This window comes from Miscanthus floridulus, chromosome 11, assembly GCF_019320115.1.
Source record: "Miscanthus floridulus cultivar M001 chromosome 11, ASM1932011v1, whole genome shotgun sequence".
Classification (NCBI taxonomy): Eukaryota; Viridiplantae; Streptophyta; class Magnoliopsida; order Poales; family Poaceae; genus Miscanthus; species Miscanthus floridulus.
This window is the reverse complement of record NC_089590.1, coordinates 97,007,080-97,023,974: the sequence shown is the minus strand read 5'-3', so window position 1 is coordinate 97,023,974 and position 16,895 is coordinate 97,007,080. Positions and strand designations below refer to the sequence as shown.

Sequence of the window (16,895 nt, the reverse complement as noted above, 5' to 3'; positions counted from 1 at the left end):
CTGGTTCCGTCATGCTTTAGTGTGCAAAGTTCAGGTCCTTAGCCTCTATGCACATGACTCTGGGAGGATTGACGGACGTCACGGACACACAGTTTGCCTGTACAAGATACCACATCTCAACTCCCAGCACCTGACGTGGCTAGAGCTTGGCAGCGTAGTGGTTGACAACAGTTTCCTTAACTTCTCAAACTGTCCGCCTTTGTAGCATCTAAAATTTTGAGAACTGTTTTTTCGGATCATATGGTTTTAAGCTGGGTGATTCCCGCACTCACATTTGTGCCCCGAATCTGGTTTCACTACATCTAGATGAAACTTGGGGGTGGACGATTCCCATGCTTGAGAGCATGCCGTCATTAGTGAAGGCATTTGTTAGAATATGCATGGTTCCAGGGGACAGCTGTGGCCTAATGGGCAATTGTACTTGTGAGTTCTGTGACAATTCTTACAGTATTGGTGATGGCACTGGCAGTAATGGCTGTGTTACTAAAAGGTTTATCCGAAGCTAAGGATTTGTCGTTGATTTCTGCACCCCAACCGGTATGCCTTCAAATCTCATCTCTATGACTCTAACTCGATTATGTTATGTCATCTCATTATTGGCAGGCAAGCTTTTGCCTTTCGCATTCCTTGTCACTAAATATTTAAACTCAAACCATGCTCTCAATGAGGATTGCTTCATCATTTTCTCTTACGCTTTGTTCAGTTTATCTTCAAAAAGGATTTGAGATGGTGCCCAACGTTTAGTAAGTGAAAGACCTTGCTGCTCAATGACTAATGGTGTGTGCCTGATGATTTCCGTGCACTAGTTTGTCTTCTTGAACACTCACCGGTTCTAGAGAAGCTTACTCTTTCACTTTCCTAGGTACAGGCTTCATAAATTGCCAACTGATGCTTTTTAGAATTATTATATTGTCAATTGATCGTGCTAAACTGTTTTTGTTGGTTACATAAGGTTGAACAACAAAGAGAAACAAATAATGGAAGTCTCAGACCGATGGAGAGATCAGCTGCAATTTTGGAATACCTTAAGATAATTGAAGTCAGATGTGATGTGGCTGATGAGAGGATTTGTAAACTTACCTTATTCTTATGTGCATTTCACACACGTAAGCTGACTTGCTACTCTCCATGCTTCTATATTTCTGAGATTCAACGCTACCTTTATTTGTATGAAAAGAAAGCAAGCAGCGCTGATGACTAAGTATGATGCAAAATTAGAGAAACGAATCCATGCACCGCATAAACATGTTGTTGACAAGCAGCATCCATACAGCTAGAGAGTTACCTAGATTAAAAACACTGTTATTTCGCTGAAACAGTACGGCTGATAAATTCAAGCGAACAGGGCCCAGGTTAACCTACTATTTTGTGTCATCAGGTGGTTCTCCCATGCCCCCTCCTATGTATGGTGCTGTGCGAACCAGGTGGTAACGTGACACCTTTATTTCTTTCGTAATATAAACATTGGCATGTGGCTGTGGACTGTTGTGATTGTGACACAACTGATACGATGATAATGTGGTGTGCAATATAGTACAATGGTCAGTGATGACATACTGAGTTTTCTGGGATCCTCTTATGTGAGGCTGTGGTGATTATTGTATCCCTTGTTTGTGCTTTCAATCTGCTAGAATGGTTAATTACGACAACTTATTCTGCCTTTTTGTCACATTTTGGTCAATGTGCAGTGCTGCTCTTGGTACTGAGCAATGCTAACATATATCTCGTATTCGCATGTCATTTTTTGTTTCTCTGCCGCCCAGAGATAGGTTCGGACGTTCAGTTGCCTTTGTTTTCAATGTGATTGTATTGGTACCTTCAGGACTCGTATTCGCATGCTTCATTCTATATACTGCTGGTACAGTGCATGCTACATTAGATAATTTCTGTCTAAGCTTGTTCTGACACAGTTGCTGTCAATCGCCTTCCATTTTGCTACGGCAAATGTACGTGACGTGGGGCCGTTTGGTTCGGAAGGCAGCTCCGCTCCTCCTATAGACCTAGACACATCGATCTCTCACCCAGCCAGAGGAGCTCGAAATGAACACCTGGGATCGATGCCTGGGGAGCAATCCAAACAGGCCCAGAATATGGATGAGAAATAGAAGATGATGAACATTAGTAATTAACGATCGAGCTCTGATTTCTGGACAACAAACATAACATGACACGGTTCAGGCGTCCAGTACTTGGATTCCTTGCACGACCATGGATACGCATACGCCCATATGCAGGCTGCCAATCACAAGATAGATTTTCCTGAAAAGTAAAGGTAGACTGCTTGAGGTCGGGCGAGCGAACCGGTTTCTCTACCAAACGAGCTAGTCGCTCCAGTCATCATCAAAGTACATACTCCGTACGTTTGAGTATGAGCCGTGCAAACGTTTTAGAAGTCATGACTCATGAGCATGGGACACACTTCTCAAATCTACCAAATGATTATGAATATTAACTTAATTCTCACGCTACATAAATTTGAAACGATTTATGGATAGCAAGAAGTCTCAGCTTGCGTTGCATAGTACATAGCACCTACAAAAATATGTGTATAGATACTGGTTGACTTAATTGGGTTTAAGGGAAAAAAAAACAGGAGTACCATGGCGTGGTGCCACGTCTTCTGACCTCAAACCAAGAACATGGTCGGAACTTCAGCTGCACGTTCAGAAAAAATGGCATTAGGTAGGAGTAGTATTCAAAGTCAGACATTCTCAGAACACAGTGAGTTGGGTTGAATTATTGTGCCTGCTTGCTAATGGAGTCTCTTGATACTGTCTTATTATTGGTCGACACAAAAATATTGCGGATTCGCGGCCGACACAACAACTTGGTCGCTGACACGGATGACCCCAGGCCATTTCGCACATTCCTCGAGACGTGCATCGCTCAAACTCCGGCAGAGGGAGGCTCCCTCGTCCCGCCCGACGAGACGACCCCCCTATCGTCGTCCCACCCGACGTGCCTGGCACAACGACCACGTACCGAACGTGCGTGCGTGCACCACCATGTCGCCGGTCGACCGCGGCCTCGATCCAAAGAACTCACGCGCATCGTATAAAACTCGTCCTCGCCGCGCCGGGCTCTCCAGCCACTGCCGACGACGACGACGGCGTTACTACCTTGAGGTCGAGCCAGCATGGCGCGGTTGACGACGATGGCTACCAAGACGCAGGCCACCTTGGCGGTAGCCGCGTCGTTCCTCCTCCTGGCCGCCGCGGCGGCGTCCGCCTCGTCGGCGCCGTTCGACTACGCCGGCGCGTTTGACAAGTGCCTGCAGTTCTTCGAGGCGCAGCGGTCCGGGAAGCTCCCCGCCGACCGCCGCGTCCAGTGGCGCGGCGACTCCGCACTCAAAGATGGCTACCTCCAGGGGGTACGTACTTCCGATCCGATTCGTTCTATCTCTCTCGCCGGCGGGCCGCCGATCCGTACGTGCATGCGTGGATCGTCCATAATCGTCGGAGCTGATGATGACGAGGACCCGTCGTTGCGTTGCGTTGCTTTGCATGCATGCGCAGGTGGACTTGGTGGGCGGGTACTACGACTCCGGCGACCACGTCAAGTTCGGGTTCCCCATGGCGTACGCGGTGACGATGCTGGCGTGGGGGGTGCTCGAGTTCGAGAAGGAGATGATGGCCGCCAACAACCACCAGCGCGCGCTGGACGCCATCCGCTGGGGCACCAACTACTTCGTTAAGGCCCACACCGAGCCCAACGTCCTCTGGGTCCAGGTACGCACATCACAGGCCCAGCAGAGATTCCCAGCCCACCAGACCTGCATAGCTCAAACGGTGCTGATCTGCGCAGGTGGGCGACGGGGACAGCGACCACCTCTGCTGGGAGCGCGCCGAGGACATGTCCACGCCGCGGACGGCGTTCAAGATCGACACCAACCACGCGGGGTCCGAGGTCGCCGCCGAGACGGCCGCCGCTCTGGCCGCCGCGTCCAAGGCCTTCCGCCCGTACGACTCCATGTACGCCGACCTCCTGCTGCTGCACGCAAAGCAGGTAAGTCTGCCGGAATGCGTCCGTTATACACTACTGAATTTTCAGAGTGACGCGATTCAGAGTACTGAATTTTCAGAGTGACGCGATTCAGAGTACTGAATTTTCAGTTCGTTCCACTGAAATCTTCTGTTGTTTGACATGGACAGCTCTTCACGTTTGCCGACACGTTCAGAGGCAGGTACGATGACTCCCTGCTGAGCGCCAAGAAGTTCTATCCTTCGGGTTCTGGCTACGAGGTAGGATTAGGAGTAGTAACAAACAATGCGATCGAACAATTACATTCTTCTGAATCTGATAAACAGCTCATGAAGCGATGAATGAATTGTTCAGGACGAGCTGCTCTGGGCGGCGGCGTGGCTACACGAGGCGACCGGCGACGAGAAGTACCTGCAGTACGTGTCCCAGAACGCGGAGAACTTCGGCGGGATCGGCATGTCCATGCTCGAGTTCTCCTGGGACAACAAGTACGCCGGCCTGCAGGTGCTCCTCTCCAAGGCGGTCCTCACCGGCGGCGGGGGCGGCGAGTACGCCGACACGCTGAGGCAGTACCAGGCGAAGGCGGAGTTCTTCCTGTGCGCGTGCCTGCAGAAGAACGGCGGGCACAACATGAAGCTCACCCCGGGTGGGCTCCTGCACGTGGACGAGTGGAACAACATGCAGTACGTCAGCTCCGCCACCTTCCTGCTCACCGTCTACGCGGACTACCTCGTGGCGTCGCACGGCGCGCTCAGGTGCCCCGACGGCGAGGTGAATCCCGGCGAGATGGTCTGGTTCGCGCGGTCCCAGGCAGACTACGTCCTCGGGAAGAACCCCAGGGGCATGAGCTACATGGTCGGCTACGGCAGCTACTTCCCGACGCACGTGCACCACCGCGGCGCCTCCATCCCGTCCGTCTACGCCATGGAGTCCGTGGTCGGGTGCATGGACGGCTTCGACAGGTACTTCAACAGCAAGGGTGCCGACCCCAACGTCCTCAACGGCGCCGTCGTCGGCGGGCCCGACGCCAACGACGGCTTCGTCGACGACCGCTGCAACTACCAGCAGGCCGAGCCCACCCTTGCCGGGAACGCGCCCATCTGCGGCGTCTTCTCCCGGCTCGCCTCCGAGCCGGCCGACGCCTCCGGTAAACAACACCACCATTGAACACGTTCTCGTCGCACCGATCTATCGTCTGGTCGTCAGCTTACTGAACAATGGATGCCACCGTGATTGCAGATAACAGCCCGCCGGCGCCTTCTTACTCGCCGCCGCAGGATTCGTCGCCATCAAAGGGTAAGAACCGAAGTTCAATTGCAGCTGCGATCATACTAGGACGATGCAGGGTAGGTTCGAGCTGATGATGACATGGACTCTCCATTTCTGCAGGGTCTCCTCTGGAGTTCGTGCACACTGTGAGCAACTCGTGGACGACGAACGGGGTGGAGTACTACCGGCACGTGGTGACGGCGAAGAACACGTGCGGGCACCCCATCACGTACCTGAAGCTGCACGTCAAGGGCCTATCGGGCCCCATCTACGGCGTGTTGGCCGCCAAGGAGAAGGACACGTACGAGCTCCCCGCGTGGGTCACCAGCCTCGCCGCCGGCGAGCAGCTCACCATCGTGTACATCCAGGGCGGCCCCGCGGCCAAGTTCTCCCTGGTCAGCTACAAGACTGCTTCAGGCTAAATGCTGCAGGCTCGCCGGCCCGACCGCGCCCGGTGGTTTTTGTTTGCATCCATCCCCCATTTTCTTTTCTTTTTCAGGCCTGTTTATGCTCGCTGCAATTCTTGTACTATATCTTTTATTATTTTATTTTTCTGTTCATGTGTGTGTCTGAATCTTCTTTCCATGAGATTGGAGACGATTAGGGTATAACATCGTGAGGCGCATTCAGTTCTATGTATCACAGCATGCTTTATTCTCCGCGTGATCGACTCAACCCACATATTCCATAGCAATTAGCAGGATGAACCTAGCTCATATGGTCCCTCAACTAAACACGTCTAAAATTAAAATAGCTTCGGCCCAATCCAACCAGTTGATCCCACGAACCAAACAGTAGTACAGTACCATAAGCAATTAGTATCAACTAGGAGTACTCCGTATGCATAATGCACGGGGTTGTGAAACAGGTTCGGACACGAAAGGCTAGCGTCCGGATATCCAGACGAAGGTTAGCGTTCGGACACCCGTGCTGCACGTCTGCCTTCACGCACTACATCAGAATACCCCATCACTGTCGATTCAAAATACTCCATCACTGTCGGATTTTAAACCGACACAACCATACCGGCAGTGATGAGGGTAAGCTATCACTGTCAGTTCCTATAAACCGACAATGTTCTTCAACTTCACTGCCGGTTCTTTACACAACCGGCAGTGTTCATTTTCACCAACACTGTCGGTTCATAAGACCACCCGGTAGAGCTCAGTTCCGACAACACTGTCGGTTTGTGTTTCAACCGGCAGTGTTGTAGTAAGAATCACTGTCGGTTTGTGACAAGAACTGAGAGTGATGGCTAAGCCAACGCTGTCGGTTTGTGGCTCGAGCCGGCAGTGCCATCACTGCCGGTTTTGTTGCTAACCGACAGTGATGTTTACGACAACACTGCCGGTTTTCTGATAACCGACAGTGATGTCACGTTCGCGAAAAGGATGAAATTACCACAACTGTGTATGGAGGAATATCATGTCCTTGAATTTCTGACATACTTATTTGAACATGTGTGTTTCTGAATTCATGCCTAAACAACAAACGTTTAAACAAGACACGTCTGTATACCCTTGGAAAGAATGCAATCGATCAATGCAATAATCCAGAAAAATCAATAGGGCAGTGCAGATAAATCCTGGAGAACCTACAGGATAGAGAGGAGGATGGAGAGCTACCTAGAGATGTGGTTCGGAGGCTTGCAGGCCAAGAACTCATGCAAAGGAGGCTCCGTCGTTGGCGCTGCTTCTGCAGCGTCGTCAAGAACCCTAAGCGTCGTTTCCGTTTCACCACCGACCTCGAGAAGCATAGCGAGATGGAGGCCACGAAGCACGCACCACGTGCGTCCTCCACTACTGCCGCTAAGTTCCACCGGGATCCGCGGCAAGGAAGGCCATGGGATTTGGACCTGGGCGAGGAGCGATGGGGATGGTGTTGCGGCGGTGACACGGGGTGCAGGGACGAGGAGCGGCGGCGTGTGCGGCCGCAGGGAGCGGGGATGGGTAGCGGCGGCGTACGCGGTCGTAGGGAGCGGGGATGGCGAGCGGCGATGTACGTGGGCGAGCGAGCGAGCGACCGCGGGGATGGGGAGCAGCTGCGTACGCGGCCGCAGGGAGCGGGGACGGGGAGCTCAGGGATGGTCGTAGGGACGAGGAGCTCAAGGAGCGGATGTGGGAGCAGGGGTGTGGATGGCATGTGCGCCGGCGTGATTGATGGATGGTCGCAGCGCGTGATTGGGGGAGCGCAGGGAGATGGTCGCAACATGTGATTGGTGGAGCGGAAGGGACGAGCGACCGAGTGAGCGATTTTTCGTCTGCCTGTGAATGATTGGTCTGTAAATTTTTTAGTTGTAGAGATTTAAAAATAATAACAACTAATTAGATACTAATAAATATATGCATCGACACTAATTTTATCATGATAATTACTAAATAAAAATAAAATAGGTTAGTTAGCACCACTATTACCCTAATTAGCCCACGAAACATGCACTAATCAACGTATTAGCACTCATCAAAATTAATTTTATCATCATAATTACAAAATAATAAAATATACTAATAATCCTTGATTTATTTACTGGCAACAAAGATTACAAAACACGAACAATGTTGTCCAACCGATTTTTATGGGTGAGCTTATCCACTGTCTATAGAGAATATTCTCCTGTGGTGGATATCCACGAACCAAATGATCCTCATCTTTATGATCCTATGTCTCCCATCCAAGGATATCCACCAAACCAAACACATCCAAAATTCCAGCCATTATATTAGTTTCGACAATTGCACCATAAGGCTCCTAAACCTGGATAGTGCTGTCACCTATAAACCATAAAAACAACAATTTATTTGTTCTAGGCCCCTTGTCAACAGGTACGATCAATAAAAAACTAAAAAAACCTTGTAAAGGAATCATGTTGTACTTGTTAAGAAGAAATCACGTTACTGACCAAGTGCACCGTAATTTACTTGTTAAGAAATCTTGTTTTACCTTCGTTGTTACTCGCTACCAGCATTTTTTTTGTGCCACATCCACATAATTTTGTGCATGATACATATAATTATTGTCTACTATCCAATATAATATTGTCATTTTCTCTGTTTTGTTTTTCAAATGATATTGCAAATAATTAGTATATACATGCATTGTATGATAAGCAACCGCTATCTGAAACTGCTGAGGAAAACGACGCGATGTGGGGCTTGTCCGTGCCAAGAACTCGCCCTGCACTTCTGCCTGCTTACTTTGTTTGGTTGTTGTTCCTGGCATGCTGACACTAGGAGGCAAGACAATATAGGGGTCTGTTTAGCGTGGCTCCGACATCAGAGTGGACAGAGCCACACCTAACGAGTCCATCTAGAGAAGCGTTTGTGGCGCTAAATACACGAAGCTAGAGCCGCTTTGCAGTATGGAGATGGAGCAGTAAAAAACAGCTATGTCATAAGGGCTACGGCTCCATCACCGAAGCCCACTGACGGGAGCTGCACCAAACAAAGCCTAGATTCTGTCTACTAAACACTCAAAATTGTCTGAATTGCTGCATGGCTGGCAAATTTGTCCTGACAAATCGCCAACCCCTCGTGGTTGTGCAGAAGGAGAGTTTGCCCAAGAACGTGATTGCGTGAGCAGTTTCTGCACCGAGTTACTAGTATCATAGTACACCACGGAACTCCTAAAGCAACACTGAATAGGGGAGCGGTTTAATTCACGACGTGGCTCGTGACGCTCACCTACGCTCGCCAACCTGACCACCAGACTTTCAAAATCATTAGTATTAGAGCTAGCGTGGCTAGGCACGCCAACCAAGCCACCAGACGTTCAAAATCAATGGTCCTGGAGATCTAAGTGGACTAGGCAAATCTGCCAAAACGGTCAATAGGAACGGAGGATATGGTTCCTCCGTGGCCGGTCCTCATGCTCATAAGTATACCTAATCTTTAATTTTTGGACAATGTATTGTTATTATTTGTACACATTATTCATTACTTAACTTGCCAAAAATACAAACATGCTATTGAGAACCCAACTAAGATCACATTTATTTCTCCATTTCACGAATCTTGGTTTGGTCCCTCGCCTTGTTCAACTCTTATGGGCGAGCCCTCGGCTGTGGCGACGCGACAGTGGCTGTGCATGGATGATCAAAGCTGAGAAAAAGTTTGGTAGATGATTCAGCTTGAGATCATTCTTGCTTTTCTTACTTGAAAATCACTAAGACAAATTAGTGACAAAATAGTAATATGATCTTTTCCCCTTACAAATCAAGATACACATATCATTAGGCACTTACTTCCACATGAGCTTCCAGCCGGAATCGGCTTGCCACACTCGCGTGCAAGGCGAACAAGCTTTTCAACGCTTATCTTTTGCTTGTCCTCAGCAGTAATTGTGCTACAAATGCAGACCATGTCAATATTTCGATGTGTCACGGTTGCACGACTACAGTTTTCTCTTGGTAACAGTCTCGCTCGCCCCAAGCTCGATGGGTTGCAAACATGGTGAAAACTAGAGAAAAGAGGGTTAATTTTATACCCATCGCGGATTAGTATGGTGGTGATAAGGAACAAAGAGTGTTCCTATATGTGCTAGCCCTGGAAATGATGAATGTTGATGCTACTCAGAGACGTCTATTTGTAATGCAATGCAACGAGTTGAGTCTCGGTTCAAATTAAAGTCGAAGAATCCTCCAACTGACAGTACCGCATCAAAAGTCCAGGCCATAGAACACAAAATAAATGTGTAGCAATCTTTGAGAAGTTAGCAATTAATTTTACATTACAATCTGAAGCAAGGAAATAATGAATGTCAAGAAATCTTGGAACCAAGAGGTAGGCAACAGGGATATGGGTCATTTAACGTTGATGCCCTAGCGGCCAAAATAGTAAGTTCAGTTACAAAATTTAACGTTGATGCCCATGAGGCTCCTAAACCTGTACGGTGTTGTCACCTAAACCATAAAAACAACAATTTACTTGTTCTAGGCCCCTATCAACGGGGTATAATCAATAAAACTAAAAAAAAAACTTGTTAAGGAATCTTGTTATACTTGTTAAGAAGAAATCACATTATTATTGACCAAAAGTGCACCATATTTTACTTGTTAAGAAATCTTGTTTTACCTGTGTTGGTACTGGCTGCCAACATTTTTTTGGTGCCACATCCACACAATTTTTGTGCATAATCCATACCCTCACAAAAAATTCTATATAATTATTGTCTAGTATCCAATCTAAATTGTCAAATTTCTCTATTTTTTCCAAATGATATTTCAAATTAGAATATTCGCTGTTGGTGTTCACTATGCACACATTTAACAGTTTAACTATATAGTTTATTAGCAATTCATTATTCATTTAAATTGAAAATTTTTACTACTAAAATAATACAAAAATATACCAGCACAATAACACGAGCTGCCAATGCCGAAAAGCTAAATGAAAGGTCATTGTGACTATGTATAAAATCATCATATAGGATAATATGTTCTTTAGTGATGTCCATACTATTTGTGGGCATTGCTTGCGTCCATTGGTGTTGAAAAGGTTACACTTTGAAAACCTTGCAGTGCAGAATAAAGACGATAAGTAAAACTTTTTTTATTCTTTTAATTTTGTTCTTATGGCCCCAAAAGACACTAGTATTCTCAAAGTAGATAGGAGATCAAAGGTAATAAAACATTTTATCTCATTTTGAACTTAGGAACTTTTCATTTTTAGGACTTCGGACATGTTTGGTAGAGCTCTTTTTGTTTCAGATTCTCTGACTAAAAATGTTTCCTCTATGATTCTTTAAGGTAAATTCTATGTATATAGTGACTCATGTGTGAAGTGAGTGAGGAGAAGCTACTTTTTCAGCTCCTAGCCTCCTAATTTATTTCAAAGAATCACTGTGCATAATCAGCGTAGAATCACTTCTTAATAGAAAAAAATATTTGACAGAGCTTCTTCTGGATTCATCTTAGAAGTTGCTCTAGGAGCTCTGCCAGAAAAAAAATACTTATTTTCTAGAACACAATAATTTTCACTAATGCAATAATACAAAAGATACCATGGAATCAAAAACCCATGTTTTTCCTCTCTATAGTGAAGTGGCAGTGCTCCAACCTCCAATTCGCGCTGAGTCATTGGACGGGAAAAAATATACGGCAAAAACCACAGCAACTTCGGTGAAAAAAATATAAAACTAAATTTAAAATTATATTAGAAATCTAAGAATTTTGAAACTTGGCACATATATATAGTGTATACATATACGAAATCACATACAAGAGTTGGTATGCAAAATCATTTTTGAAAAAATAAAAAAATGGAAAAAAATCACACATGTGTAGTCAAGTACAAAAATTCAAAAAGGGAGTGTTATGTAGTTAAATCTGTCAGATTTTTTATATATGCGACCTAGTAGATAGTTGTAGCACAAATCCTAAAGCAGAATCAAATGTATAGAAATTTGATAGATTTAGTAAAAAAAATATCAACAGATAAATAGCAAAAGCTATTCAAAAAATTTTATCCCGTAATGCACATACAAGCGAAATTGAGTACGGTTCCTTCGATGGTTCGATGCAGAGTTTCTTTAGTGACGCCATGACAGCCGGGGAGGTTACAGTAAAACTGGTGACTGGTTGGCCTCTTGGTCAGCTACTGCTGTTATCCTACGACTTTTCACATGCCGCTCCCCCCCTTTTTTTTTTAAAGAAAAAAGGAAAAGCATACCTCCCTTTGGGCCTTGTCTGGATGCATGCATATTCACTTCGATCCACGTAAGTTGATGTAGAATAGAATAAAATTTAGTTTAATTACACTCAAATCTATTTCAACACACGACACACGTGGATTGAGATGAATACATACGCATACAAACAAGGCCTTGAATGAAAAAAAGAAAAAAAAAACATGCTGCTCTGACTGAATCAGCCTCAGAAAGTTCAGAAGCGAGGCGAGACAAAATGGCATTGCATTTTTTATCATTCTGATCACAGTCGCTACCACAGGACCACCTAGCCGACGTGTCCATGAAGTGCGACATCAACAAACAAATCGCCATCAAAACCAACACCCAAAAACCAATGAGAATGCGAAGAGATGGTGAAATTGAACCATACCTGGTGTCGAGAGTCACAGCTGCTGCACGCGACGATGCCACCCATCATCCATCATGCGTCGAGGCCATGGCGGCACCCGCCTCCTCGGCCACTGAGTCCCCACGCGACAATGGTGCACGCCCCCTAGCCTGCCTGTGTGATGAGGTTGCAGCGGTGGCGCTAACACCTGTGACGAGGCCCGTGCATCGAGGTGAGACTGCAACTCCTCCGATGCAGATCCGAAGGCCCGAGGGGTTGGTAGGAGATGAAGATTGGGGCCTTCCTTTTTTGTTGCGGGTTCTGGACGTGATTGCCGGGAGGCACGACTGCTGGGCTAGGCAGCCGGGGGCGAAGTGAGTGGAGGATCCGAGGGGGAGGGTGTGGCGGCGGCGTGGGCGAGCGCGGAGAGAGGAGAGGCGCACGTGCGATGGGTAGGGAGCGTGATTGGTGCTTGGATCTCGTGAGCGTGTGTGACACCGGGTGTCCGGGACTGGGTCCACCCTACGTGCGGGGAGCGAGCAAATCGACGGGGGCGCGCGCTAGCGAAGCCATCGCGGATCGCGGGTTCGGTAGACCGACATAGCGATCGTTTGTCACACGAAGATGGTGCCTACGTTTTACTCTTTTTAGTTATAAGAGATTAAGAGCCAGCGTGGCTAGCCACGCCAATCCAGCCCCAGACGTTCAAAATCGATGGTCCTAGGGATCTACGTGGACTAGGCAAATTTGCCAACACGGTCTAGGAATGGAGGCTATATGGTTCCTCCTTCGTGGCCGGTCCTCATGCTCATAAGTATACCTTATCTTTAATTTTTTTTGACAATGTACTATTATTATCTGTAAACATTATTTAACTTGCCAAAATACGAACACGCTATTGAGAAGCCAACTGAGATCACATTTATTTCTCCATTTCACGAATCTTCGATTGGTTCCTCGCCTTGTTCAACCCTTATGGGCGGCCTCGGCTGTGGCGGCGACAGTGGCTGTGCATGAACGATCAAAGCTGAGAAAAAATAAATCAGTAGATGATTTAGCTTGAGATATTCTTGCTTTTCTTACTTGAAAATCACTAAGAAAATTAGTGACAGAATAGTAATATGATCTTTTCCCCTTACAAATTAAGATGCATATCATTAGGCACTTACTTCCACATGAGCTTCCAGCCGGAAGCGGCTTGCCGCACTCGCGTGCAAGGCAGAGAAGCTTTTTAACGCTTATCTTTTGCTCGTCCTCAGCAGTAATTATGCTACAGATGCAGACCATGCCAATTTTTCGATGTTTCACGGTGGCACAGCATGTCTCTTTTGGGTCTTCATAGGCCGTACCACGAGCGAGGGTTTGCCTGCAATTGAAGAGAAGTGCAAGTTTCTCTTTGTAACAGTCTCACTCGCTGCAAGCTCGATGTGTTGCAATTGCAAACATGGTAAAAACTATAGAAAAGACCATGGTTTGGAGGATTAGTTTTATTATACCCATCGCAGATTAGTACGGTGGTTTATAGGAACAAAGAGTGTTCCTATATATGTGCTAGCCCTGGAAATGATGAATATTGATGCTACTCCGAGAGGTCTATTTATAGTATGCAATGCAAAGGGTTTCGCTGTAAATTAAAGTCGAAGAATCCTCCAACTGACAGTACCGCATCAAAAGTCCAAGCCATAAAACACAAAATAAATTAAATGTGCAGAAATCTTTGGGAAATTTAATTCTACATTACAATCTGAAGTAAGGAAATAATGAATGTCAAGAAATCTTGGAACCAAGAGGTAGACAATATGGATATGGCTCATTTAATGTTGATGCCTTAGCAGCCAAAATAATGCATTCAGTTACAAAATTTAAGCCATTTATTGTTTTTGACAATTGCACCACAATGCTCCTAAACCTGGACGGTGCTGGCACTTAAATCAACCATAAAAACAACAATTTATTTGTTCTAGCCCCCCCCCCCCCCCCCCCCCCCCCCCACACACACACACACACACACCCCAATCAACATTGTACGATCAATAAAAACTGAAAAAAACTTGTTATGCTTGTTAAGAAGAAATCGCATTATTGACCAAGTGCGCCATAATTTACTTGTTAAGAAATCTTGTTTTGCCTGTGCTGGTACTCGCTACCAACAATTTGTTGGTGCCTCATCCACATAGTTTTTGTGCATAATCCATACCCTCACAAAAAATCCATATAATTATTGTCTACTATCCAATCTAAATTGTCAAATTTCTCTATTTTTTCCAAATGACATTGCAAACTAGATACTCATAGTTGGTGTTCACTTTGCACACATTTAACTATTTAACTATATAGTTTATTAGCAATTCATTATTCATTTAAATTGGAAATTTTCACTACTAAAATAATACAAAAATATACCAGCACAATAACACGAGCTGCCAATGCCGAAAAGCTAAAGGAAAGGTCATTGTGACTATGTATAAAATTATTATATAGGATATGCTATTTAGTGATGTTCGTACTATATGTGGGCATTGCTTCTGACGTCCATTGGTTTTGAAAAGGTTACACTTTGAAAACCTTGCAGTGCAGAATAAAGACAAATGAGGAAAAAAAATTTGTTCTTCTAAAATTTTGTTCTTATGGCCCCCAATAGATGGTAGTCTCAAAGTAGATAGTACCTCAAAGGGTAAAACATTTTATCTCATTTTAAACTTAAGAACTTTTCATCTTTAGAACAATTTGGACATATTTGGTAGAGCTCCTTCTGTTTTAGATTCTTTGTGAAAGCTGTTTCTCCGACTAAAGATGTTTCCTCTATGATTCTTTAAGGTAAATTCTATGCATACAATGACTCGTGTGTGGAGTAAATTAGGAGAAGCTATTTTTCTAGCTCCTAGCCTCCTAATTCATTTCAAAGAATCACTTCGCATAATGATCATAGAATCATTTCTTAATAGAAAAAAATATTTGGGATAGGTTCTCCTGGATTCATCTTAGAAGTTGTTTTAGAAGCTCCGCCAAACAGACCCTTACAGTATACTTATATACTAGAATATAATAACTTTGACCTCCCTCCATCCCAAATTATGTCATCCCAAGAATCTTGGAAAGTCAAAGCATCTCAAGTTTGACCAAATTTATATAATAAGATAATAATATTTATGACGCCAACTAAATATCATTAGATTTTTCATCAATTATATTTTCATATAATACCTATTTGATGTCAAAAATCTTTATAATTCTCTCTACAATTTTGGTCAAATTTGAGATCATTTGACTCTCCAAAATTCTTAAAATGACTTATAATTTGAAATGGAGGGAGTACAATAATACAAAAGATACCATGGAAGAATCAAAACCCATGCTTTCACTCTCTATAGTGAAGTGGCAGTGCTCCAACCTCCAATTCACGCTGCATCATGGGACGGGAAAAAATATATGACGAAAACCACAGCACCTTCGGTGAAAAAAGTAAAACTAAATTTAAAATTATAATATCTAAGAATTTCGAAACTTGGCACATATATAGTGTATACGTATATGGAATCACATACAAGAGTTGGTATGCAAAATCATTTCTAAAAAATACAAAAATGAAAAAAAAATCATATACATGTATAGTCAAGGACAAAAATTCAAAAAATTTATCCCGTAGTGCACATACAAGCGAAATAGAGTACGGTTTGTTCGATGGGTTCGATGCAGAGTTTCTTTTGTGACGCCATGACAGCCGGGGAGGTTAGAGTCGTTTTAGGATAATAACAGCACAGCAGTAGCTGACCAAGAGGCCAACCAGTCACAAAAATTATTATCCTAAAACGACTTTCACATGCTGTGTTGTTATTATCCTAAAACGACTTTCACATGCTGCTCCCCTTTGAATGAAAAAAGAAAAAAACATGCTGCTCCCCTTTGGATGAAAAAAGAAAAAACATGCACCGAATCAGCTAAAATTCAGAGGCGAGACCAGACAAACAGCCTATTCGCTGGTTGATTTCTGGTATGATAAACTCGACTGGTGCTAGTTTATTGTAAGAGAAAAATACTATAACATGACTAATAAACCCTGACTGAAACCAAAAAATAATAAAATAAAAAATCCATTTTTTTAATTTTTGAACAGGCTGAAAATGGTATCGTATTTTTCAATCCCCGTCATAGATTAGCGTCTTCTGACTGACTACTGAGTACTCCCTCAGTACTCAAAAATAAAGTCGTCTGGGACTAGGTTTGGGTCAAACATTGAAAATATAAATTATGAATAACTTTTAAGTTGTTGAGTTTGGAAATATGAAAGGCATATAAATAGATTTGTCTTGAAAAATACTTTGATAAAAATATACACATATCACTTTTTGATAAATATTTTTATAAAAACGAAAAGTCAAAGTAATACTTTGGAGATCATATCACAGTATAAAACGACTTTTTTTTTTAGCACGGAGGGAGTACTGACTGACCGACCTCGCTGGTCTCTCGAATCCAGATTACTCTTCCACCTGCACCGCTGCACTCGATCTTGGCCGTCGGTTCCCCATCGTGCAGCCGGGTTTGCAGGAGAAGCCGCCTCAAGGCAGCCAACCACCTGCCTCTGCCTCTCATCAGTCGTCATACAAGAACCCCTGCCTCCGTGTCTTGCTCC

General features: G+C 44.8%; 1 protein-coding gene and 1 long non-coding RNA gene across 2 annotated transcripts; both read left to right on the top strand.

Annotated features, from left to right (window-relative positions):
• Positions 1-246: 246 nt before the first annotated feature.
• On the top strand, positions 247-1,517 carry LOC136491138 (uncharacterized). Its single transcript, XR_010767956.1, has 4 exons — positions 247-537; positions 704-862; positions 953-1,106; positions 1,379-1,517. It is a non-coding gene; the product is annotated as an uncharacterized lncRNA (long non-coding RNA).
• A 1,619-nt stretch (positions 1,518-3,136) lies between these two features.
• Positions 3,137-5,672, top strand: LOC136493854 (endoglucanase 13-like). Its single transcript, XM_066489985.1, has 7 exons — positions 3,137-3,370; positions 3,516-3,728; positions 3,805-4,005; positions 4,152-4,241; positions 4,336-5,128; positions 5,221-5,277; positions 5,371-5,672. The coding sequence occupies exons 1-7, from the start codon at positions 3,137-3,139 to the stop codon at positions 5,670-5,672; spliced, it is 1,890 nt and encodes a 629-aa protein (XP_066346082.1).
• Positions 5,673-16,895: the final 11,223 nt, after the last annotated feature.